General features: G+C 42.1%; 1 protein-coding gene across 1 annotated transcript; it reads right to left on the bottom strand.

Annotated features, from left to right (window-relative positions):
• Positions 1-4068: 4068 nt before the first annotated feature.
• Positions 4069-4901, bottom strand: LOC145393403 (uncharacterized). The gene is made up of 2 exons (XM_080267534.1): positions 4782-4901; positions 4069-4641 (listed from the first exon to the last, which is right to left on the bottom strand). Exons 1-2 carry the CDS (start codon positions 4899-4901, stop codon positions 4069-4071), a joined length of 693 nt encoding a protein of 230 aa, XP_080123660.1.
• Positions 4902-26829: the final 21928 nt, after the last annotated feature.

The following is a 26829-nucleotide window of genomic DNA, read 5'->3' as shown; positions in this document are numbered from 1 at the left end:
CCTTGCCACTAACAGACTTTCAATCACTTTGAGACATCGCACTGCAAGACATGTACAGGGTGGTCTATATATAACGCTCCTCTTGCACTTCGCTGGGTGTTATCTCTTGTGTTCCGGGACGGCACAGCGTTATCACCCTGCATTCCTATCCTTGTCTTTGACCTATAGTTACGCTAGTTATTACCTATCTTTTAGCAAGTAGCCTCGAAAGCACCAGTAGGTCTGTTGTTTGCTTTCCTTTGTACCCCTTTGTATCCTGCATCATTTATTAATTTCCTATACTCACTGTCACACCTACGCCCTCACCAGCAGACTGAACCGCCCTCGCAACACCAAAGATACTGCCAGCTTTGAGTTTCTATTTGAGTGTTATTGATGGACGACCCTATATTTAGTCTTGAGTGACCCCTTTATTGCAAGAAGTTCCACTTAAGTTAAATAAAACGTCTGGAGGAGGCATGAAGATAATAAACAAGATATAATCCCAGTCAAGGAGTTATTAATTAATTTATTTATTTTGTGTTAATATATTTTTTCCTCCTGTCGGGTGCTCCTCTCGACCCCATCCCGAGTGTGTGTATCAAGCGTCTAGAGGTATTCATAAAGATTCTTAACTGGTTCACCCCCAAGGCCTGTATTCTTGTTGATTAAGGTGGCTCCCTAGCACCTCTTCCTTAGCGATTTATTTTTGGATGCGGTTGGTTAATATATTTGTGCACGTTATAGGTGCACAGTATGGTGATACTTGAATTTACCAATATATAGCACAGAAGAGGAGATGAAGGTGTAGTAAGTAAAATAAATTGCATAAGATATGTTAGGGAGATTCCTTAACTGTCGAAACGACGTTCCCAAGACTTATCTTTCACTTCGCTATCACCAGACGATTTTATCAGAGCTGGGAGTGACATCCATGAGTGAAGGGGCTGCTGAAGGCTGTGTGTAACCCTTCCAAAAAGGCTGAATAAAATCGTGTGGCAGTAGCAGGATAAAGTGTTCGTGTTTTACAGTATTTTTGCCCTCTCCGCATTAGTAGTAGTAGTAGTATGTTTATTATTATTATTACTTTTATATTTATTTATTGTTATTATTATTATTAATATTAGTTCCAACCTCAGGCTCCTCTGAACTTAAGCCCTGTGGACTACAGGACGAAGTTGGTCTTTTCCCGCAGCCCACCATCCTCCTTTCGGGGTATAGGGAGGGAGATGAGGGACGTGTGTATAACCGGACAGTATAGCCACACAGTCATATCGGTGCCAGCGTAGTGAAGGGGTTACGATTAAGAAAGTTTGTAAATACGGCAGCCGATTCCCCGCAGCGGCTGATCTACGTGGCCGGCTGAGAGGCTGAAAACTGCCGCTGTGAATATTGATAAGGACGGCTGGGTGGCGGGCTGGCTGCGGCGGGGGTTCCCTCGGCTGATTAAAACCAGCTCGTGGTGGTAAGCATTATACGGTGTGTGTTTGTGTGTGTGTGTGTGTGTGTGTGTGTGAGTGTGCTTAGAGTGTTGGTGTGGTGTGTAGTAATGGTGTGTGGTGTGTGCTGTATGTTTTGGTGTATTGTCTGGTGTGGTGTGGTGTTGCATGGTGCGGGTGGGTAGGTATAGTACAGTTCAGTGTGGTGAGATGGTATATTGTTATGTGATGTGTGGTGTGGTGTAGTGTGGTGTGGTATGGTTGTGGTGTAGTGTGGTGTGGTATGGTTGTGGTGTAGTGTGGTGTGGTATAGTTGTGGTGTAGTGTGGTGTGGTATGGTTGTGGTGTAGTGTGGTGTGGTATGGTTGTGGTTGAATTCAGAAAGCTCGCCAGTTAATAATTACGCAAGACTTTCGCCTCTTGTTTGTTTGCTTACCTCTCTCACTTGAAGGGGGTACTTGAGGATAAGGGGGAGGGGGAGGTGGAGGAGATAGAGAATGGGGGGAGAGAGAGGGAGGGAAAGAAGAACAGGGTGGGTAAGGAGTGATGGGGAGGGAGAGTGAGCAAGGAGGTAGGAAAGACTAGTTTTTTTTTATGCTCCCCTCTAACTTTTTTATTTATTTTTTCAATTCAGAAGTGACGTCTGGTAATGAAGGTGTTTATAAAGTCTCCATCTAACCCTGAAATTTGATAGGTTTGTCCTAAAGGTGGATAAAATCGTGTGAAACCTGCAAATATGTGATGAAAAAATGGAGGAGAATATACAGAGCAGGGACATAAAGTGAGAGTGGAGGGAAGGTGGGCAGGGAGGTGGAGGAAAAGTAGACAGGGAGGTGGAAGAAAGGTAGACAGGGAGGTGGAGGAAAGGTGGGCAGGGAGGTGGAGGAAAGGTGGGCAGGGAGGTGGAGGAAAGGTAGACAGGAGGTGGAGGAAAGGTGGGCAGGGTGGTGGAGGGAGGTAAAAAGGAAGACAGGAAGAGGGAGAGGAAATAAGGTACCGATAGGCAAGAATGGGTTGAAAACTCAGAGAGAAGTAGATGGAGAGAATGGGAGGGAGGGTGGGCAGGAAGGTTGCGAGAGAGAGAGAGAGATTCCAACTCACAGAGAAGTAGCTGGAGGGAGGGTGGGCAGCAGGCCCATAGCCAGGGCTTGAAATCTGGGGGGGGCCATCTCGATCGTAGGGGGGGCTTTATTTTTTATACTCTTCATTCCACGTATAGTTCTTCTACAATGTATTGTATGAACATGTAATGAAATATATGCTGCATTATACTAGTGGAAGCACTAAACCCAGCTGAAACCAGTTTTTTGGTACCAAAATGGACGTTATTCTTTTCACGTGATCGTCAATTACATGTCTGTGGAACTGATATAATAAGGCCGAAAATTCCGAAGGAAGAATGATCTTTTTTGTCCAGATAACTTTGACCTGGGGAGACTGATATTGTCTAATAGTATATTAACACTCTCATCCTCGAGGAGTTTCCTTGTGACGAAAAAATCGTCTGGCTTTAGCAAGAGTAAAATACAAAGTGCGTTACGAGGCTGAAAATGTTAAACGCCACGTGGGAGAGTCACAGTTGTCCTCAGTCCAGGAGAGAGAGAGAGAGAGAGAGAGAGAGAGAGAGAGAGAGAAATTATTGTTTGGTTTACCGGGTGTGAGTTTATATTAATTTTTTATCGTAAATATTTTTATTTTTATTGTTTATTACGGCATTATTATCATTATTATTATTATTTTCATAATTTTTTCTTACTACTTGTTCAAGTTTGTGCCCAATGAAATACAGAGGAAAAGCGTTGGCGTGATGTGCATGGTTTAATGTGTGAAATTTTTTATGAAACAGTCATACTGTTTAATGTTTAATTGTTTATTCTGGTAATATTGTTGATTAAAATTACATCATACATGATATATGTACATTTTACAATGTCATAACCTCAGGAATGTTCACATCCTCCATCACTCGTAGTCAGATATTTATACATATACTGTATACACCGACTTGTTTGTCGGAACATTTCAATCAGTTCAGCCACGGAGAGTGCAGCGTTTTTTTTTTTCCTCCAAATCTCAAGAGAGCGAGTTGGCATTTCCTCTGATGGGTTATGTATCTTCTGTACGGAGTCAATAGCTTTGGTACTGTCGAAAAGGTAGCTTCGCATGTAGCAAAAGATGCCCCAATAGTCAAGGTAGCTCAGGGTGTTTGGAGCTCTATTCCCTGGAACCCCTTGAGAAACTTGTCGATGGCAGTCCTGCTCGCCTGACATGTAGACGGAAGCTTCTTCTGAACCATGTTCCGAACAACCTCCACCTCGTGTCGAAGAAATCCATCAAAAGCTGCTCCTGTCTTTCTGACCAAATCACTGAGTTGTTGCAATTGGTCGAGATCGAGAAGCGTCTCGAAGCATGGTAGCAGTGCACAAAGAGAGACCACCAATTTGCTGTTGCACTCCGAGAAGCGCCTCTCCAGCTTGTTGGTGAGTGAATCCAGTATTTCGAAATACACGGAGATAAGTGGCTGCTCTTTGTCTTGTCCAGTAGATGCGGTCACAGTGAACTAGTCCAGACTGCAGGGAGGTTTTCGAACTCGTTTTGCCGGTTGTGGAGCTGCCTCAACGTCTGCACAGCACTGGCATACTTAGATGAGCTATGAGAACTTTGCTTTGGTTCTCATGTTGTGCGTGGTCTGAACCGTTTTGCTGACAACTTGGTAGCCATTGACAACTGAGCTGTCTCTGGATTGCAGCATCTTGTCGGCTGGCTTTAATGCACCAAGAACTTTGTGCATGACAGTACCTGAGAATACAAACTTCACATGGGATATGAGCCTTTTCAGCCCAATTGCAGACACCGACAGATCAACATGGCCACCCACAGCGAAAGAATCCAGTGTTGAGATGATAGTTTCGTAGTTTTCCGTGATGGTGTTAATCATCTTGAAATGCCCACTCCAGCTATGTTCCATCAAATGGGCCAACGACTTCGTTCCTGACTTGCTGTACATGGCGTGAACTTTGGGCTTTGCCAAGAAATCATTCAGCTGCTGACACATGTCAAAAAACTCTCGCACAATGTCCACTTTGTGACATACGTGAACGACAACAAGGTGAAGTTGATGGTTGAAGCAGTGTATGTACGGGACATATCTCTGAACATGATCAGCGATTTGATGTTGTATCCCCAAGTGTTTGCCCGACATGACAGATGCTCCATCATAACACTGTGCCAACAAGAGTTTAAGGTCAAAATCTTTCAATGCTTGCAGAACGTGTCCGGTGATGTAGTCGCATCAAATCTCTCCAACTCATAGAGTCCGAGAAGTGTTTCAGTCGGTGGTCCGTGCTTTCAGACAAATCTGACCACAACAGAAAGAAGCTCAATTTCAGTTGAGTCCCTGGTTTCATTGCACTTAATGGTGAACAACCCGGTGACTGTCGTTTTTATCCACTGTACACTTTTCTCCTTCACTAACTGCGCCATCATTCCAATCACATTGTTTCGAAATTGTGGGGATGTGTACTTCGCATTTTCTGGAATTGACTTGCTGATTTCAGGAACAATCCCGAATGGAGTCCACCAACTTCCTCTTTGCTCCCTCTGAATGGCAACTCATTTGTTGAGGAATTTGATGACTTCGAACACTCGGGAGAGGTAGTACCGGTTGTTTTCCACTTGGGTGTCACAGAGAGATTCAAGTACACCGCCTTTCTTCTCAAACTATTTATGATCAACCCATGCTGGCGTAGCAAGCATATGGGCCTTCGATCCAGCGTGTTTTGAAAAATCTTTTCCACTATCTGTTGTGCTTTTCCAGTTTTTGAAACCAACATGGGTGTATACCTTATCTCGATCCTTAGTAGCCAAATACTTTCGGCAAGGAAAGCAGAAGCATACATCTTTTTCCACGGAATAGTCAAGCCGAGACCGGTCAGAGTACCATTTTTTCTGGAATGAACGACTTTGTCTTCCGAACATAGTCTTCGGTGGGTTCGCTACGCGAGGTTGAGTAGGTCTATTGTCTCCAAGATCAGATGGAGGCTGAGAGACTCCACCAGAATGAGAGGTATCCGAAAGGTTCGAAGAGCAAACATGTTGAGAAGAGGGAGACTGCTGCCAAAACTGTCGGGGAGACAGCCTTATCAGATGAGGCTGTGGCTCTCTTCGTCCTTATCACAAATGCATCCATTATACCTGTGACAAACAAAAAGCCAATATTCAGAAAACTGCAGGAAAAAATATTTGAAAGATAAATATATTTCATAGCTTTCAAGATATTTTTCATAGCTTCATAGCTTTTTCATCTTTCGTAAGTTTCAACTCGTACCTTTTTCAAAGCTAATTATAACTCCGGCAGTATTTGCAGTTTGCAAACTGGCACTGATATTGCTAACGAGGTTACAAGAAGACGTGCTTACCTGATCACTCGTCCTACAAAGTACTGTTTCGTACTGTCGGCTGAGTGACGCTCTACGCTGCACCTACTATGTAGTGTGCCAGGGCCCAGACTGCCAGGGTTGGTAGGCTTCACGGTGTTTTCGTCAGTGTAAGTTTGAATTTGAAACGGTGTTGCGCGCCGTTTTCCTAGCGGCACGTGCCATATAAACATGCATACCGTCGCCGCGCTGATACAGTTCATTCAACCACGACCGGGTTCAGCTAAATTCCAGTCTAACACCTATAACCTATACCATCTCATCCTCTTCAGACCCACAGTTGGGTGCGGAGGGACATTGGTTACAAGATTGTGACATTGTGAGATAATCTTTTCCTTGTCTTGATGTAGTGGTATGCTACCTGGCTCTCGCCTGAGAGTCCCTGGTTCGATTCCCGGCATATTGGTAATATATTGGATGATTTTTCCTGTGTACAAAACAGGTTTCTCTTTTCTATACCATCTATTTTGCATATAATGAGTTACATCGTGACCATATGATAACCGTCATTAAACATGTAGCTATATACAATAATTCGTGTCTTGAATAAGTAGTAGGCCTATATCTGGTTTGAATTTTCGGTTCTGTTATCGTTTCAACCCCTAATGGAATTCATTATTTTTCTGTTCTCCAAAGGAGAGTTCTCCAAACGACAAGAATTTTGAGTACCAGTTACTTCAGTTAATACAGCAGAGCCTCGTATAGGTTAGGTTGGATTGGTTTGGTTAGGGTAGGTAAAAAAAAAAAAAACTGAGGTTACGGACTTAAACGATTTTACCGAATTTTTGTATATTTTCCCGGTTTTTGTGTAAGCAAATCATTACGCTTCTAAGTGAAAAAGTTCTGGATGGGCTAATGTTTTATTCATAGCTTCATAGCTTTTTCAGCTTTGATAAGTATCAACTCGTACCTTTTTCAAAGCTAATTATAACTCCGGCAGTATTTGCAGTTTGCAAACTGGCACTGGTATTGCTAACGAGGTTACGAGAAGACGTGTTTACCTGATCACTCGTCCCACAAAGTACTGTTTCGTACTGTCGGCTGAGTGACGCTCTACGCTGCACCTACTATGTAGTGTGCCAGGGCCCAGACTGCCAGGGTTGGTAGGCTTCACGGTGTTTTCGTCAGTGTAAGTTTGAATTTGAAACGGTGTTGCGCGCCGTTTTCCTAGCGGCACGTGCCATATAAACATGCATACCGTCGCCGCGCTGATACAGTTCATTCAACCACGACCGGGTTCAGCTAAATTCCAGTCTAACACCTATAACCTATACCAGCTTATTTTGCATATAATGAATTACATCATGACCATATTGTAATGGTCATTAAACATATATAATAAATCATGAGTCATGAAAAAGTATTATGTCTGGTTTGAATGTTCGTATATTTTCCCGGTTTGTATGTAAACAAATCATATACGCTTCTATGTGAAAAACTTCTGGGGGGGGGCTAATAAGTTTTTTTTGGGGGGCTAAGCCCCTCCATAGCCCCCCCGTGGCTACGGGTCTGGTGGGCAGGAAGGTTGCGAGAGAGAGAGAGGGGGGGGGAGTTGGATGCAGGCTGAAAAATGTCTGAAGGTTGGAGCTCCTCAAGAAATTAAGCAGGCGTATTTTCCATCTTAATTTGACTCATTAGGCAGGAAAGGCGAACGGGATGATGGGAGGCAAGGAGGCTAATATGTTTTTTCCAGCCTTCATATTAAAATCTTGCTACCTCCAACTGATATTACTTTACCTGGAAGGAACCCTTTACCGCACAAAAGCTATATTCTTGCTGCCCTAGGATGATTTCATTTTGCCTAGAACATAAACCCTTCTTGGAATTATAAGGGAAAGGTGCTTAGCGTACTGCCCTTCGCCTACCGGCTTCTTGTAACGAACCTCAGGAGTATCCCATGTGTTAACTCGCGAAATCGTTTAACACCATTGTCGATGGTGGATTGGTGGATGGTGCACACTATAGGAGTAACCCCTCCAGTTCGATGACGTGCCCCCCTCTCTCTCTCTCTCTCTCTCTCTCTCTCTCTCTCTCTCTTATTTTTACTAACACCAATGCATATTATTCTGCTTAGGGGGTCTTTGTCTAACTGTATGGGTTAGATACAGCTTTCATTAACCCCTCCACCAATTACAGGCCTCCACTTATGCTGAATAAAACCGTCTGGTGGTAGCAAGAACGAAAATAAAGCCAGTACAGAAATGCTAGGTAGATCCTGGAACTTCAGGGCTCTAATGTGGGACTTCTTTACAGTCCCTGAAGTGTGTGGGAGTGAAGCGCCTTGTTTCCGAAAAGATTCTCAAAAGTGACAGACGGACAGGGCCGCTACTAGAGATGCTCCCATATCAAAACTACGTCCTCGGATTGAAGGGGTTTAAGAAGAATTTTCGTGATGGGCTCAGAGGTTACTCTTATCTCCCTCAGTGGCAAAGGCTCTTCCTGATCTTAAGAAAATCGTCTTGTAGTAGCCAGAATAAAACGGAGAAATATACAGGGTGGTTCATATATAACGCTGCTCCTTCACAGTACTTGGCGATTTCTTGTGTGCTCCAGGGACGGCTCAGTTAAGTGTCTGCCCTGCATCCTTAATTAATGCCTGTTCCCACCGCCACACCAGCAGACTGAGCCATCTCCGCAACACACGAGATAGCTACGGCCAAGTGAGTTTCCAGTGCAGCGCTATACATGAACTACTCTGTATATCGTAGTGAAGAAGTTAGCCTTGACCCTAGCGCGTATTTTATTGTATTTTATCCCAGCTAATTCCAGACGATTTAGTTCAGGTGGAGATGAGTCATAGGAGCTGAGTGTGTTAATACTGTTACATCTAACCTTATTGCCAGGAAAACTCCAGTATTCTATTTCAGTCAAAGCCAGGCGATTTTAATCAGCTTCGACTGAGTCATAGGAGCCTGAGTGCTAATATCTTGTCCGAAATGTGAGAGTACATACTGCAGTTAGTACTCTGCTTATGTCCAGTGCACTTGTACAGTTGTTTTCAAAACTTCCATTCCTCTTCCTTTCTGTCAGTCATAAAATTATATTAGTTTTCGTAATTATGAGTGACAGTTGAAAGTAACTGTTTAACCAGCCAATGAGATAATAGTGACTATGCAACTGTATCCACACTGATATGAAGCTGCGGAATACTGCATGTCAGGAGGAGGAACGGGAACTTTTGCATGGGACTGTACATTTAATTTACTGAAATACCTGTGCTAATTAAAAAGCCAATTAGCTTAATGAAATCCATATTGTCCCTGGAGCTAATATCCATACCGGTGGCAGCAAATTAAGACCTACCTCGTGCCTTGTAAATGTCCCGTATTTTCATAACTATAAACCAGTTTAGGGCGCAGTTAGTTCGGTCTTTTATGATTGTGGCGCAGGGTGATACAGGTGATACATTTAACACCGTGGCGTTAATGAGAACACACATCACCCTCCTAACACAAATGACTCATCCGTAATAACGCGATCAACATTTATGAAAACTGATCTAGGGTTGTTGTTGCAGAAAGTTGTTGATGCAGAGAGTCAGCAACACACACATACTCACCACCACCAAGTAGAAACTGCAACATCAAAAACTACATCAAAATCAACGACAACTGAAACAGTTCATCATCTTGACCCTTTTCTCACCCAAGGATGAGATGAGGTGGGGGGTATTGTTGAAGAGTAACACCGGTCTGTCTGGCCGAGCAGACCTATCTACCGCAGGCAAGCAATCGCCCCTTCAGACAGTCCCGTTCAGTTAATCAGTGTTTCTTTGCGATAGATGTCGCCTCGCAACAGTGAAGTGTGGAGATGAGTGTGGTGGTTTGGTTCCCGGATGGACACCGCATTTGTACCTCCACCCGGTTAACAAGAACACCATTGTAGGCTCCAGATCTCCCGTTATTTGGATATACGGTTACCAGCCAGTGTTGTAAATGGTTTCGTGGGTTACAGGAAATCATTAGGCTTGTAACGCAGTGTACGAGTAGAGCCACCAGCAGTGGAAAGAAGAGTAATAAGTGACAGGAAGGATTTAAGGAACAAGAAGAGAGGGGAGCAACACAAAAAGGGAATGATAAAGGTGAAGGAAGAAACAGGCAGCACAACTTCAAGTGAGTGTATGATGGCTGCTACCACCTACTACCAATAAGGTGAGGTAGGATCCTGAATTAATCATAATGGTGATGATGATGATGATGGTGATAATAATAATAATAATAATAATAATTTAAATCACTCATCATTTAAACTCCCAGAATCCTGGCTTCATCGCATGAATCAAATCACTTGCACATTTTTTTTTTTTTATTTATAGATGCACGTCACATACACCTGCCAGAGAGCTCGTTCATCCACTATGCAAAACTGTTGTCCTGGCTTCCTGCAAAATCATCAACAATGATATCAACAGTAGCTCACCAAAACACCTGATGCAATAATCAGTCTAATAATTAACTGAAGATATTGAGAGTAAATAAGAATGAACACAAGGGAATCACCACCACCACCACAAACAACAACAACAACACTAATAATAATAATAATAATAATGGTAATAGCTATAATTTAAATGCATATAGCAGGGCTGTCAGTAATAATTTAGAAAGAATGGACAGTGTGTATAAACAATAGTCGGTACTAACAACAAAAGCAGCAACATTCATGCCATCACCTGTAGCAAAACACAATAACTGAGTTTCCATAACAGATACGGAACCAAAAATTATTGGCTACTGACAAACAGCAACAACGGAACAACAACAAACTCATCAGCACAGGTAGCAATAATTTAGCATGCATCGCGTTCGAAAATGAAAGTAAAAATATAATGGACGCTGAAATAAAGATGCTTATATAGACGACAGAATAATTACTCATCAGCTAAGTAAAATCGTCTGGCTGTAAAAAGATTGTTATAAGCGGATTGATGTTACACCATCACATCCACCACCACTTCATCTAATACCACAACCACTACATCCACCACCACCACCACCACTACATCCACCATCACCACCACCACCACTACTACATCCACCATCACCACCACCACCACTACTACATTCACCACCGCCACTACATTCACCACCGCCACTACATTCACCACCGCCACTACATCCATCACCACTACAACATCCACCACCACCACCATCACTACATCCAGCACCATCACTAAATCAAGCACCACCACCATCACTGGATTCACCATCATCACTACTATATTCACCACCACCACTACATTTACCGCCACCACATCCTCCACCACCACCACCATCACTACATCCACGACCACCACTACATTCACCACCACATCCACCACCACCACCACTACGTCCACCACCACCACTACATCCACCATCACCACTACATCCACCATCACCACTACATCCACCATCACCACCGCTACATCCACAACCACCACCACTACATCCACCTCCACCACCACTCATCCGCCACCACCACTACATCCACCACCACTACATCCACCACCATCACCACTACATCCACCACCACCACACTACATCCACCACCACCACCACATCCACCACCACCACCACATCCACCACCACCACCACCACATCCACCATCAGCACCACATCCACCTCCATCACTACATCCACCACCATCACTACAGCCACCATCACCACCACTACATCCACCACCAGCACCACTACATCCACCACCACCACCACTACATCCACCACCACCACCACATCCACCACCACCCACCACCACCACATCCACCACCACCAGCACCATATCCACCACCACCAGCACCACATCCACCACCACCAGCACCACATCCACCACCACCACCACTACATCCACTACCACCACAACTACATCCACCACCACCACCACCACTACATCCACCACCACCACTACATCCACCACCATCACTACATCCACCACCACCACTACATCCACCACCACCACTACATCCACCACCACCACTACATCCACCATCACCACTACATCCACCATCATCACTACATCCACCACCATCACTACATCCACCACCACCACTTCCACTACTGCATCCATCACCGCCACCACCACCACCACATCCAACACCACCACCACTAATATATCCACCATTACCACTACATCCACCACCACCAGCAACAACAACAACATAGGTAACACAGGTAACGCAGTAACACCCTCACTAACAAACATCTCCTTAAGCTGTATATAAAACAACAAATAACTTCCCAATCAAACGAAACAGTCTCTTGCGGGAAGCATGAAATGACAATAAAATAAATGCATCCTCCTTCACGAAACATAGGTTTAAACTCTGAAAAAAAAAAAAAAAAAAAAAAAAAAAAAAGTCTGCTTGGTGGTGTGGATAAAAGTACAATTATGAACACATAGACTACCACAGGGGTCTCAGACATTATTGATATATTCTATGGTAGTGAGAAAAATAATACAAAATACGTCTGGATAGTGATTTAATGGAGGTCGTTCCTGACAGAGAGAGAGAGAGAGAGAGAGAGAGAGAGGGAAAAAAAAAAATCATACCCCTTATCATATCCCCACTGCACCATCATATTAAAATCTAACACACACACACACACACACACACACACACACACACACACACACATTCTCTCTCTCTCTCCTTTTATTCATATATACTTACGTGTCCCATCTCTCTATAACCTTGAGCAGGGTCCAAGTCGGGCCAAAACAAGTTATCTTCTGAATAAACACCATTTATATGGGAACAAGTTTTTCATTGATCAATTTATTTCGCGTAGCGGTACCACACCTAATTATTTTCTTCCATGCCATACTTTTAACTTTAATATTATGCTGAGATGGAATGAGCCAGCATCAGGCAGCCAAGAAGTTTTGTTTCATCATTACAACAAGTCGTGTCAAGGAAATCTAAGGAACCTGGGAGGGTAGGACGGAAGACATCCCTGCTGCAGTTTGAAAGGAGTGTATTGCTCAAAACACTGCTGCCCTTCGGGATTTTGGTCTTGCGTTTAATATGTTCTAACTACGGAAATTTGTAAAAGACCACTTGGATCATCAAGACGGACATGGCGAACAGTTTAGGACAATTTGCCGGGAGAAGACTGGGCACGTGGGTTTCTTAGCATGCACTCTAATATTCTGACGCACCGGATGAGTCAGAATTTAAGTAGGAAACGTGCAACTGTCACAGAAAATGAAGTTTAAAAGTACTTTCGTAATTCGGAAGACGGTGTCAGTGGAGTACCTCCGGCCAGTATCATCAATTATGATGAGACAAACTTAACGGACAACGCTAAGGCAAATAAGTGTAAACCAGGTTGTGTGGCCTTCAGGTTGTCAGAGACTGGAGACGTGGATGCCATAACTGTCGACAGAATTGTGCGGAGGGTAAAAATTCATGATGATTATACATGTCAGGGACTTGCTGTGCGCTAAGTTTTGTGGGCTAAGTGGTGGACTTAACCAACACAGCAAATATGATGATGACAGGACATTTAATTTCATTTGACAAGGAAGTTCTTTATTGTTATGTAATTGGTAGGCCTAATGTGAGATCAGTGGTGGACTTATTGTGTCCTAAGTTGTAGACCTGTTGTTTGCTAAGTTTAAGTGTTTAGGTTATAGTACAGTACAGCTAACATGATGATGAAAGGTACCTCCCTTTTACTTGAAACAGAAGTTTACTTTTTAGTTGTGGTCTTAATTGCCCCCTGCCTAGGGTAATAGGGACCACTTTTTCATAATCTTGAACTTAAGTTTATATTTCACTGTTTTCCTTCAAATTTTTGTGGTATGTTCTCCAAGGATCTACCTACCTCTCTTATTCAGAGTATAGTGATCCACTGTATAGGCTGGGTCATATAGACATTTTACTGAAGGAAGAAACTGAAAATCCGGATTCAATAGCCCTGCTGTACGGTAATTCATTGTTGCAGCTCTGTATTCAGGATGAAGAGATGGCAGTTTTAATCCTGTTTAAAAAGAATATTGCTGTTCTATTAATATCAACAAATATTGCTGAAAAAAATCGAACTATAAGCAGAAATTTGCCTTACAGATGCGAATTTCCAACTTTTTTTTTTTTTTTTAAATCTAATAGCATATTTTAGTGTTCACAGAAAATCCCGCCTACCAGTTGTGTTATAGGCTATCACGATTAACCCTTCGTTAGTCCTGTGGGATATTCATACGTGGTTAGTCCGGTGGGGTGTTACAACACCCCAATACAAAAATACATGTAGTGTTACTAACATGTAAAATATATTCATACTGTCGCTTCAGTATATGTCTGCAATCACTAATGAAAAGATTGAATGCCTTATAGATGGTGTTTATTAATTTATAATAATAAAATTCAGTAAATTATATCAGTAAAAAAATAACAAATGGACTCATATCTCATTTGTCAGGTAAACAGGCACAGGAAAATACATTATGTGATTTTTTAAAATAAAAAAACAAACAAGAAGCCTCGGACAAGGACTGACCAAACGATGACGACCCAGGACCGGACAAAGGACTTGGTAATGGTTATATGGAATATAAGAGGAGCGAATGATGAGGTGAAAGAGAGAGAGATTGTCCAGAAGCTTGAGGGTGCGAAAGTGGATGTATGTGGAATAACTGAAACAAAATGGAGAGGAGACAGTGTGAGAGATTGGGAGTATGGATGGGGTATATGTGCAGGAGTAGGTGAGAATGAGAGGGCAAAGGAAGGAGTATGTATAGTTGTGAGTAAAAGATGGAAGAGGAGCATAAGATAGTATGGATCAGTTGGGTCAAGGATTGTGTGGGTAAAGTTGAAAGTTGGAATACAAATGTGGGCGATTGTGTGTGTGTGTATGCGCCAACACAAGATCGTGCTAGAAGAGTGAGAGAAGAGTTCTGGACAAATGTAGAAGTGTGCATGGAAAAGTTTGGAAGGAATGAGAGATTGTTTTTGATCGGTGATATGAATGTTAAAGTTGGGAATGTGAAGGTGGATGGAATAGTTGGTGAGTGGGGTGTGCCTGTTGAGATAGATGAGAATGGGAGTGCGTTAGTGGACATTTGTGCTGGGAGGGGGTTGGTGATAGCCAATACCCTCTTCAGGCATAAAATGATCCACAGGTATACATGGCGAGTGATGAGAAGGGTGGGTGGTGAACTGAATGAAAGGAAGGCAATGATTGATTATGTGTGTGTGGATGAAAGGATGCGAAGATGTGTAATGGATGCAAGAGCTTATAGAGGTTGGGGGAGTGTACTTTCTGACCACTACTTGGTGGTGGCCAGAATTAGGATTGAAGTAAGATGGAAGAATAGAAGAAGGGAAAGACGAGAGGAAGGAGTAGTTGCAAGGAGAGTGGAAATGTTACAAGAGGATGAGAAAAAGGCAGAGTATAAGAGAGAAGTGGAGGAACGATTGGGCAAATATGAATTGGAGCAGATGGGAGACGTGGAAGGTGTGTGTAGGATATTTACAGAATAAATATGTGCAGCATGTGATGTGGTGTGTGGAAGGAAGAGAAGACGGAGGGGGGGTGCAAGGAACAGTGTGGTGGACTGAAGAGGTGAGACAGGCTGTGGCACAAAAGAAGAAAGCATACAATGAATGGATGAGAAACAGGGGCGTGGAAGAAGTTGAGAGGCGGAAGAGAGAGTTATATGTAGAAAGAAAGAGAGAGGTGAAAAGATTAATAAGAGAGAGTAAGAATAGAGTGGATGAGGAATTTAGAAGGAATTTGAGTGTAAAGTGGAGGGACTGTAAGAAAATGTTTTGGAAAGAGGTGAAAAGAGTAAGACAGGGTGGAAGTGAAGTTAGCAGGGGAGTGAAAGATAAAAATGGTAGATTACTAGTGGAGAAGGGAGAAAAAGTGAGCAGATGGAGAGAACACTGTAAGGAATTGTTGAACATAGAGGATGGAAGTAATGCGAGTATAAGTGGCTGGGGAATGGCTGGGAGAAGAAGGGAGGTGAGAAGACAGGAAGAAATCAGTAGGATAGAAGTTGTGGAAGCAATGAAGAAAGTTAAATCGGGGAAAGCCCCAGGAATTGATGGAGTGTGTGGTGAAATGCTGAAGCATGGGGGAGAGATAGTAGTAGAATGGATGTGGAAGATGTGCAAATTGGCCTGGGAGGAAGGTAGAGTCCCAGAGGATTGGAAGTCAAGTATAATTATTCCTTTGTACAAAGGAAAAGGGGAAAAAGAAGTGTGTGGTAATCATAGGGGCATTTGTCTTCTTAGTATAATAGGAAAAGTGTATGGTAGGATACTTATTGACAGAGTTAGAGGAAGAACAGAGAAATTAGTTGGAGAAGAACAGGGAGGCTTTAGGAAGGGAAGAGGTTGTGTAGATCAGATATTCATTCTTAGATCTTTAGTGGAAAAGTTTCTAGAGAAGGGCAAGAAGTTGTATGTGGCTTTCATGGATTTGGAGAAAGCATATGACAGGGTGGATAGACAAGGATTGTGGAAAGTGTTAAGAATATATGGAGTAGATGGGAAGTTGTTGAATCCTGTGAAGAGTATGTATGATGGTGCGAAGGCTGCAGTGCGTGTGGATGGTGAACTAAGTGAATTTTTCTCTTTGAAAGTTGGGTTGAAACAGGGATGTGTCATGTCTCCATGGTTGTTCAATCTGTACATGGATGGGGTAATAAAAGAGGTACAAGGTAGGGTAGTAGATGTTGGAGTGGCCCTGTTGAGAGAGGATAGTGTTTGGAAACTCCCTGTACTGTTGTTTGCAGATGATACTGTGTTGTTGAGTGAAGACGAAGGGGAGTTGCAAGGCTTGGTGGATGAGTTTGGGAGAGTGTGTAAGAAACGGAATCTAAAGGTGAATGTAGGTAAGTGTAAAGTGATGGTCTTTGAGAGAGGGGAAGTCAGTGAATGTACAGCGAGGTTGGATGATGAGGAGTTGGAAAATTTGAGTACGTTTAAGTACTTGGATAGTGTGATGAGTAAGGATGGAGGTTTGGAGGATGAAGTGCTTGAAAGGGTACAGCAGGGAAGAAAGGTTGCTGGTTCTATGAAAGCAGTGATAAGAAACAGGGAAGTGAGCATGGAAGTGAAAAAGTTAATACATGACAGTATTGTGATACCAACTCTAACGTATGGAAGTGAAGCTTGGACGTTGTTGGAAGGACACAAATCAAGAGTGAGAGCAGTGGAAATGAGTTATTTAAGAGGAGCCTGTGGAGTCACATGGAGAGACAGGCTGACGAATAAGGATATAAAGGAGCGTTGTGGTGTAGATGTGGATGTGATAGGAAGCGTTATGAGGAACACACTGAGGTGGTTTGGCCATGTGGAGAGGATGGAGGGTGAAAGACTGACGAAGAGAGTGTATGTGAGTGAGGTGGAGGGGGGAAGAGGGAGGGGGAGGCCGAGGATGAGATGGAGGGATGAGGTGGAGAGGTATATGAGGGAGGGGTGTGTGAGTTGGGAGCAGGGCAGTGAAATGGCGGGGGACAGGGCGACTTGGAGGCGATTTGTTTGTGGCCACCCCAAACGGGATTGAGGCGTCTGACAATAGATAGATAGATAGTATGCAAAAATAAGATAAAAAACCAATCTATATCAAATATTATCTAAATGGTTAGTTTGATGGGGTGACTGGACACCCCAGAGGGGGGGAGGGAAGTGCCCCTCTTTATCACTACAGCAGAGGCAGGACTAAACCAATCCACATGCTCCCTCCCCTCACTGAATCAGGAGAGTACTGGAACGGAGAGAAATATTGGAATTACTGGCTAGGAAATATGAGCTTTTAAAAAAATTGGGGTGCCAAAACTCCCCACCTGCCTAACGAAGGATTAATAAATTTTTAAAGAACTTCACATTTAATTCCATCTGAACGACGGACGATTTTATTCAGCTCCTAAAATGTGTGTGTGTGTGTGTGTGTGTGTGTGTGTGTGTGTGTGTGTGTGTGTGTGTGTGTGTGTGTGTTTTAAGGGGTAGGGAAAGAGGTGCAAGTGTAAGTTACTCCTGCATTTTTCAACGACGGTCTGTCACAGCGCTGGGACTCATACATCGTTTATGGGGTGACCTGGACCCTGTGATGCCGGAATGGGCATTGGGTGAAGAGAGAGAGAGAGAGAGAGAGAATCCATCATTTCCATCCATTGAATCTGTCGCGGCATCGGAGTGATCGTGCAAAACTTTTTGGCAGAAACTCCTGCTTTTTCCCAAAGTTTGAGAAGCTTGGGGTGTTAACCATCTTGGCGTTGTGAAATACTGGCTGACTTTATGTCGTTCTTCTCGGTATATTGGGTACTGTGGTTTTTATTTGAAAAGTTGTTGAATGCGCCCAGTCTCCCCGCTTTTTTTTTGTTTTTTTCCCATTCGCCCTCACTCTTGCACTTCCTAGCGATTTTTCTTCTCACTCCTGTGCATCCATTCCCATCGTAGCCTTCATCTTTCACTCGTACACTTGTCCTTTCACCTCCACAGTTTTGTGTATCACCCTTTTTTAGCACTTCTAAACTTACTGCTTCGCCCCTACACCTGCCCGCTCACCTCAACACTTACTTCTTCATCCGTACACCTGCCCTCTCACTCCTACACTTACTCCTTCACCCCCTACACCTGCCCTCTCACTCCTACGTTTACTTCTTCACCCCTGCACTTACTTCTTCACTCTTATACCTGTCCTCTCACCCCTACTGTACATTTACTCCTTCACCCCTACACCTGCCCTCTCACCCTTACACTTACTCCTTTACCCCTGCCTTTACTCCTTCACCCCAACACCTGCCCTCTCACCCCAACACTTAATCCTTCGCCCGTACACCTGCCTTTTTACCCCTCCACTTACTCCTTCACCCCTACACCTGCCTTCTCACCCGTACACCTGCCCTCTCACCCCTGCACCTGCCCTCTCACCCCTGCACCTGCCCTCTCACCCCTACACTTACTCCTTCACCCCAACACCTACCCTCTCACCCCTACACGTGTCCTCTCACTCCTACACTTCTTCACCTCTACACCTGTCCTCTCACTCCTACACTCTTTCACTTCTGCAGCTGCCCTCTCACCCCTTCACTTGCTGATTTAGCCCTACACCTATTCCTTCACCCCTATACTTTCTCGCTCACCCCTACACTTACTCCTTCACCCCTACACCTGCCCTCTCACCCCTACACTTAGCCTACTCCTTCACCCCTCGACTTGCCGTTTTACCCTTACATTTGCTCATTACCTCTCGTACTTACTAAAGGTGCGAAACACTTTGCATTCCATTTAAGAGTGAATATTAGTGACAGAATACGAAAAAAAAGTGAAAATATCGAACTGTTATGGTGACTGATTGATCCTATTGATTGGCTTGGATTCTTTATAAATACGAGTCCTGGACCACGGTATCCTAGCCCAGCCTCAGAACCTACACGAATGGATAGGGTAATATTGGATAGGCTGTTACCGCTTACATTGTCTTGTTTGATGGAAGCCAATCTTTTAACATGTACTTCGTATCTGCTGCATATATTTCAACATTTTGATATAAATTTAATTTACTACGTTGATTTTTTTTTTTTTCAGTCTTATCCAGAGTCTATTCATACTTTCTGTAGGTGATATACAAACTTCTCTTCTAGAAATTGAAATATTTTAGTGTTTGACTAATTTTCCTTTTATTTTGAAAGTTAAATGTGTAAATACTTAAAGTAGGAACTCGGGTTACAATGCTGCTGCTGCTGCTGCTGCTGCTGTTGATGATGATGATTGTGTGTGTGTGTGTGTGTGTGTGTGTGTGTGTGTGTGTGTGTGTGAATGTATCAGTGGACCTTAGTTTTTTATGATATATAAACCTATAACGGGACATCAAACCAGGCAATTTACACAACGCCTTTCACCCAGTTAAACTTCCATACCGTTTCACTGCCAGGTTGGGAGATTTTACTGCAAATCGTCAGACCCTTGTATAATCGATACAACTCTAACAGTCTGTTCTAGTTTAATGCCAGACGATTTTATTCGGCTGAGAGTAGCCTTATTGTCGGTACAAGTTTAGTATTCTCTTTTAGTTTACGCCAGACGATTTTATTCAGCTGAGAGTGAGTCACAGGAGCCTGGGGATGTTAGAGCTACTCCCTATCATATACAGTGTTGAGCCTTTCCTTGCGGCTGTTACACTTGTTAATTAAAGCTAACTCTAAAATAATTTGGTCATTTATCTCCAGTGACAATTTTTGTGCTACTGACTGGTTGATTGATTGATTGATTGATTGCATTAAAAAGATCATGGCAGCGTAACAACAGAGGTCCCAGGGAAATTTATGTGCTATCATTTTGATTGATTGTTTGACTGATTACATTTAAAATGTCATGGCAGCGGAACAACACAGATCCCAGAGAAATTAATGTGATATTGATCTGATTGATTGATTGATTGATTACATTAAAAAAATCATGGCAGCATAATAACAGAGGTCCCACAGAGATTGATGTGGGTTAATAGCAGACCAATATTTTCTTGGGAAATCATATTAGTCATAGATAAATGCTGTATTTGTCAGAAATTAATGACTGGGAGGCTGGTGGCACGCTAGCGTTAGGGTTCCAATCTTGGTGCTGGCAGCTGGCTTCACTTGACTCAGGTGTCTATCCGTTTACGAGTAGTAAAATGAGTACCAAACTTGCTGAATATGGAGGCTACCAGAGATTGAGCTGCATCAGGTGTCCATCTATTTAAGAGTAGTAAAATGAATACCAAACTTAACTCAATAGGGAGGCTGCCAGAGATCGAGCAGCATGGAGAGCCTCCATTAGGTGACCAAGGTCGACATATATACGCATGTTAGAGCCTTTATAAACGATACGAACGATGCGATACGAGAATAGAACTGTGGTAACCTAGATATATTGTGACCTTATATGCCGGGGTACTGGGCGAATAATCCTCCACAGGTTCAAAGGCCTGTGTTAAAGAAATGAGCACGTGGCTAAGGGTCTTTTGGTGTCTCTCGTTGCCTTTACCGATTTCCTTTCGTGCGGTGACTTTGTTTATTTCAATTTGCATTCCTCACATGAATTTTTTGAGTTAAGGAGACTAAACGAGATGGGTTAAACATCGCCTTCATTAACCCATCCTTTACCTCTTCATTAACTCCTTCATTAATCCGATCATTACCTCTTCATTAACCCCTTCATAAACCCCTTCATTAACCCCTAAGTTAACCCTTAAGTTAACCTTCAATAACCTCTTCATTAACCCCTTCATTAACAGAGTGCTTGTAGCATGGGTTGAATAATTTGGTCTCTAACAGTAATCCCCCAAACACGTCATCGTTATAAAAATATTAAAGCTTTACAAATAACGTAAAAATATTATATAAAATATAATCAACAACAGTTTATCAAAAACTATACCAGGATAATTATAACTTAGAGAAAATGGAATAAGAAAATGTACAGTCGGCCCAAGAAGTGATGGCAGAGTTTCAGATCGCTTCGGTTACTCTGCACTGCCATACGTTCAATGAAAACAGTGAATATAAGGTAAACATTCAATGCCTTCATCACGTCATATCAAATAAAATATATATCATATCGCGCTAAGAATGATGTAAAATGAATAACGGGAGCTGTGATATATTAGATTTATAAGTTAGCACTTAGTTACCTTTCCCGATTTGAATGAATGTGAAATGTATTACTCCGCGCGCGGTGGGCAGTAGGCCTATAACTCCGTGTTCCTGATTTATCTTTCTCAGGATTTCAAATACAGATGCTCTAGTTTCGAAGACCAATTAAGGAAAATTCATGTGACTGCAATACACTGCCTTATTTTCAAATGCTATGGTGATGATCCAGCAACACTAAGGATGCCATAATAATGAAATTATTCTTCGTAACGATGCTCTGCCTGCTGTAGCAGCAAGACCATACTGCATTTTATTCCGTCTTCCTCCCTCAACTTTATTAACAACTGATGCAAAATTATTTTTTAGCTGTAAGGAGGTATGACAGATTTTGTCTTTTTCTCTTACACCAGACAATATACCGGACCAAAACATGAGTTCATAAATTCTTGCAATGCAAAAGCACGCACTTTCTACTCAATCTTTTGATATTAATATCTGTCTTTTTAAATAAACTGTAATGTCCTGCTGAACATAAAATGCTGATTTGGCAGTTCTGAACTCAGTTATATGTTTATGAACCTCTGCATTTTATTACTTTTGCTAATGCACTGAGGATATCAGACTATGACAGAAGTTAGCATTCTCCAAGGAGCTCCGACTCTAGGGAAATTTCGAGGTTCTTTTTTTTTTTTTTTTTATACTTCTTTCACCGATAGCCCTCTGGCATATATTAAATAATCCAGAGATTTTTCTTGATGGAAAACTGGCCAAAGGCAGTGTAATAACTTCATATCTTTGAGTAAATGTTATTTCCTTCCGTGCGTGTTGATCCAAACATTTAAAATAGCTTACTGGCTTGCGCCGCCTTCCAGGCTCCAGCTTTCTGTCGTCGTCCATGGAGACATTGGAAACGGAAATAAATGACTTTAAATTATTCCCTAGTATTGTAACGGAAATTATTTTATAAATAATAATTATTAATTTTAATTGTTTATTGAAGCACCCTTTTGTTCAGTCTCACGCTACTATGAATTTATTGCGTGTTACCATACTAAACGAACTCCACAAATTATTCCTGACTGTCCCTGAGCGATAGTTGTGAAATTTCAATTAGTTCCGTTTAGGATTTCCTATTATCGTAACTAACGAACTGGTTCCCACAGTTTTGAAATATACAGGTACTTTAGCATTGATTTAATATTTTTTGTAACAGTTTTACGTATTAGGTTTCACCTCGTAGAGATATAAGCAAGAGTATGTGCACCATCGCTGACCGAAAACTTCTGGATACTCCGCCGTCACTTCTTAGGCCGACTGTACAGAAACTCATTTTTAAAAGGAATTGAAAGCCATATTTAAAAGGAATTGAAAACCACATTTAAAAGGAATTGAAACCCATGTTTAAAGGGGACTGAAGGCCATATTTATAAGGAATTGAAATCTATATCTAAAAGTAATTGCAAATCATATTTACAGTAAAAGAAAATGAAAGCCATATTTAAAAGGAATTGAAAATAATTTTTAAAAGAAGTTGAAAACCATGTTTAAAAGGATTGAAAACCATGTTTAAAAGGATTTGAAACTCATATTTAAAAGGATTTGAAAACTATTGAAAAGGAATTGAAAGTCCTATTTAAAAAGAATTGAAAACCATATTTAAAAGGAGCTGAAAGTCACATTTCCGTGGAATTGAAAGCTGTATTTCAAGGGAATTGAAAGCCATGTTTAATATGTGTACTGAAAAAAACTATATGAAAGAAATATATGGAAAAGAAAACCCATGGACGTTTACGGACAACTGTAGATAAAAAAAAAAATGGAAATTATACTCAACACAAGTATCTTAATAGAAACAATTTATAGACACGAATGGAAACTATGAAATCCTGATTATAAAAAAAGTAGAAAACTGTATATTAAGCTGTATGGAAAAGTATATTTGAATAATGTATCTAAAACTGTGGGGTATACCGAGATATACTCGTATATGGAAGTGTATATAAAATGAATGAAAACTTAAATGCGAAAGTGAGTGAAAAAAATTGAAAGACTAAGTATAAGAAAAATGTATGAAAGACATGAATGAAAGTATAGGAAAAAAGGGCTGGAAAGTTATGTGGAAAAAATGTGAAGAAAATTTTATGGGTCTTCTATATTGAAAAATCGCAGACATCTTTCTTCCCGGGGCCTGGATTTTTTTTTTTTTTTTTTTTTTTTGCTTGTGATAGGATAAAGCCACAGATCCCCCCCCTCCTCTCTATCTCTCTCTCTCTCTCTCTCTCTCTCTCTCTCTCTCTCTCTCTCTCTCTCTCTCTCTCTCTCCAGTTTTCTCTCTCTTTTTTTTTCCTGGCTTTGGTTCTCCCTCTTCCCCTCCTACCTTCCTCAAGTTTGCTTTTACTCTCTCTCTCTCTCTCTCTCTCTCTCTCTCTCTCTCACCTATCCCCACACCCTCACAATTCTCCCTCTTTTCTCCTTCCCTCTCATTTCCTGTTCTCCCATATCCTCCCCTCCCTTACCCCTCCCTTCGACTCTCCCTTCCATCTCTCTCTCTCTCTCTCCACCATCTCTCCCTTCCCCCTCCCCCTCTCCCCCAGCACCACCATGTCATAAAGAAGCCAATATTGCTCCACACACACACACACACACACACACACACACACGAGGATACGCTAGTAGTTTTCCTTATTTACATCTTCCTTTCTGTGCCTGCATCCTGTCCACCCCACTTTATATGTGTGAAATATTGGTTGGATTGAGGATGATGATGATGATATAATAATAATAATAATAATAATAATTATTATTAGTAGTATTATTATTATTATGATATTACCACTACTACTACTACTACTACTAATGTTATTATTATTATTATTATTATTATTATTATATTAATATTGTTGTTGTTGTTATTGTTATTAATGCTTATTGTATTAGTAGTATGCTTTTCCGCATCCCTGTAGTTTGGATCGACTGGAAAGAAAAGTATTTTCGTTTTCTGTGTTACTTTCTTGAAAGTTTTCTGATAAGATTACGATGAAGGTTGAGGGAGGGGAGAGAAGAATGAAAGGAAGGAGGAAAAGAAGGGAGGATGAGAGCTTCGGATAAAGGAAGGAAATGGGGGAGGGAGGGAGAGAGAGAGCAAAAAAGAAAGGAAGTGTGGAAGGAGGATGAAGGCGGGGCAAGAGGGAGGAAGAAAGGACAAGAGGAATGAAAGGAGGCGAGAGAAGGATGAAAGGAAGGTAGAAAAGAATTGAGGATGAGAGCTTCGGGTAAAGGAAGGAAGGGAGGGAGGGAGGGAGGATGGACGGAAAGATGAAAAGAAGGCATGGCGAGAGGGAGGAAGGAAGGACGTGAAGATAGGACGGAGGAAGAAATGAATGTAGAAAGGAAGGAAAGAAGGAAGGAGAGAAGCAAGAAAGGAAGGCAAGGCAAGAAGGAGGAAGAAAGGACTTGAGGAATTAAAGGAGGGAAGGAGGGAGGGAGGGAGAAAGAAATGAAGGAAGGAAGGAAGATAGAGAGGAAGGAGAGGAAGCAAGGAGGGGCGAAGGAATAAGCAAAGTGACTATGGAAGAGAGAGAGAGAGAGAGAGAGAGAGAGAGAGAGAGAGAGAGAGAGAGAGAGAGAGAGATTGGAGGTAGAGCAGGGAGGATGGAGAGAAGGAAAGACAGTAGAAGGAGAAAGAAAGAAGGAAGGAAATGGAGGTTAGAAGGAGGAATTGAAGAAGGAAGAAAGACGCTAATGATGGAGGGATGGAGGACCGAAAAAAAGAAGTGGAGAAGAAAGGAAGGGCGAGGAAATAATGAAGGAAGAAAAAATGAGGAAGAAAGTAAGGATGGAAGGAGGGAGAACAGAAGGAATGAAAGACACGAGGAAGGAGCGGGAAAGATGGGGAAGAAAGAAAGAAAAGAATGAAGACTGGATGATGAAAAGAAGGAGGGAGGGGGAAAGAATGGACAGAATGAAAGAAAAAAGTATACTAAGAAGTAAAGGAAGGAAGGAAGAAAGGATGGAGGAAGGGAGAAGGTGAGGGAGAGAGGAAGGAAGAAGGAAGTCGAAGAGAAATAAAGAAAAGCCAAAGAATTTTTCAGGTAAAACTTTTTTTTTTTTTTTCATTAAATCTTTCAGATAACCAGAAGAAGAAAAATTACATAGATATTTTTAATGTAATAATATTAAGGTCGTTTTGTCCTATTCCCCCTGTTCCTTTCGATGGCTGTCTTTACGCTGCGTGTTGAATCTCAGTGCAATGACGCCTTGGTATTATATTCTGTCAACCCACCGACGATTTTATTCAGCTGGGGACGGAATAATTGAACTGAAGCGAATATAAATTTTCTATATTGCTACCACATGGGTTCAGTGGTTAGAGGACTGATGTAGTGTCTGAAAGGACGCGCGTTCGACCAGTCTGGAATAGGGAACGGTTTGTTGATATGAATTCGCTAAAACACAATTTCCCACAAGACCCACCCAGATGTCATAAAAACACCCTCGCTAATACCACAACACCAGTCACGAAGTACGTACCCCTAGCATGTATTCATTGCGGACGGTAGGTATTGGTGGGAAGTGGTGACATGAGAAGGTTTGTGACTAAGGGAACAGATTTTCCAGTCTGTGCCCAGGGTCGAACATATTAAAAGTAGATCTTATTCTTGTTACCTCACAACGGTTTACGTGGTATTGCCCCGTCGTAGTGAAAGGGTTAACGGAGACCTGAGCACTGAATTACTCAATCGTTGCTTGGGAATTAGTCTCTGAAGCTTCAATCAGTATAGAGCAACGCCAGTGTACTAGTTGTTATACTGTTTTTACTCCAACTTGGCCCAGATTTTCGTACTTTTCGGCTTATTTCCCGTAGCCCAGTGGCAGACCAAAGACAGTACTACGGCTCTGCATCCTTTTCACAGGACTGCAATGAGACTAAGATCATGTTTTTGTGTTTGTGTATTGTTACAGCTCATCATTCAAGATGGAGAAATGGCAGTTATATCCCAAGTTACAGTAAAAAAAAGTATAGTGACCGAATTTACATGAAACTCCCTACGTGCAGTCTTCGGTCAGCATCACTACAGTGGAAAACACCATTACATTTAAAATCAATGAATCATATGCGGGAAACGATAAAGCCACAGAGAGCGCATACCTCCGCCAATGCCGTTGCAGGATCCGGATCCGCCCCCAAATTTAATCAAATCTTTCTTGGCCCATGACTCACCCTCCCAGAAAATTTCATTGAAATCCATTGCGAACTTTTGAATATACCGTATCGTGTGGACAAACAAAAAATTCCTGGATCCGGATGATGATCCGGATCACCACCAAAATATATTGGGATGTTCCTTGAGCCATACCCTACCCCTCCAAAAATTTCCATCAAAATCCGGTCGTAACTATTTTAGTAACCCTGC

The sequence above is a fragment of the Coenobita brevimanus genome, chromosome 1 (assembly GCF_032717465.1).
Source record: "Coenobita brevimanus isolate Jiangsu-jjx chromosome 1, ASM3271746v2, whole genome shotgun sequence".
In the NCBI taxonomy this organism is placed as follows: domain Eukaryota; kingdom Metazoa; phylum Arthropoda; class Malacostraca; order Decapoda; family Coenobitidae; genus Coenobita; species Coenobita brevimanus.
Note: the sequence above shows the minus strand (reverse complement) of the source record. Positions and strands in the feature narration are given on the sequence as shown.

Coding starts and splice junctions, on each gene's coding strand:
- LOC145393403 (XM_080267534.1), bottom strand. CDS start 4,901: ATGGCGCAGTTAGTGAAGGAGAAAAGTGTACAGTGGATAAAAACGACA. Junction 4,642..4,781: donor TTGAGCTTCTTTCTGTTGTG/GTCAGATTTGTC, acceptor TTGTTGGCACAG/TGTTATGATGGAGCATCTGT.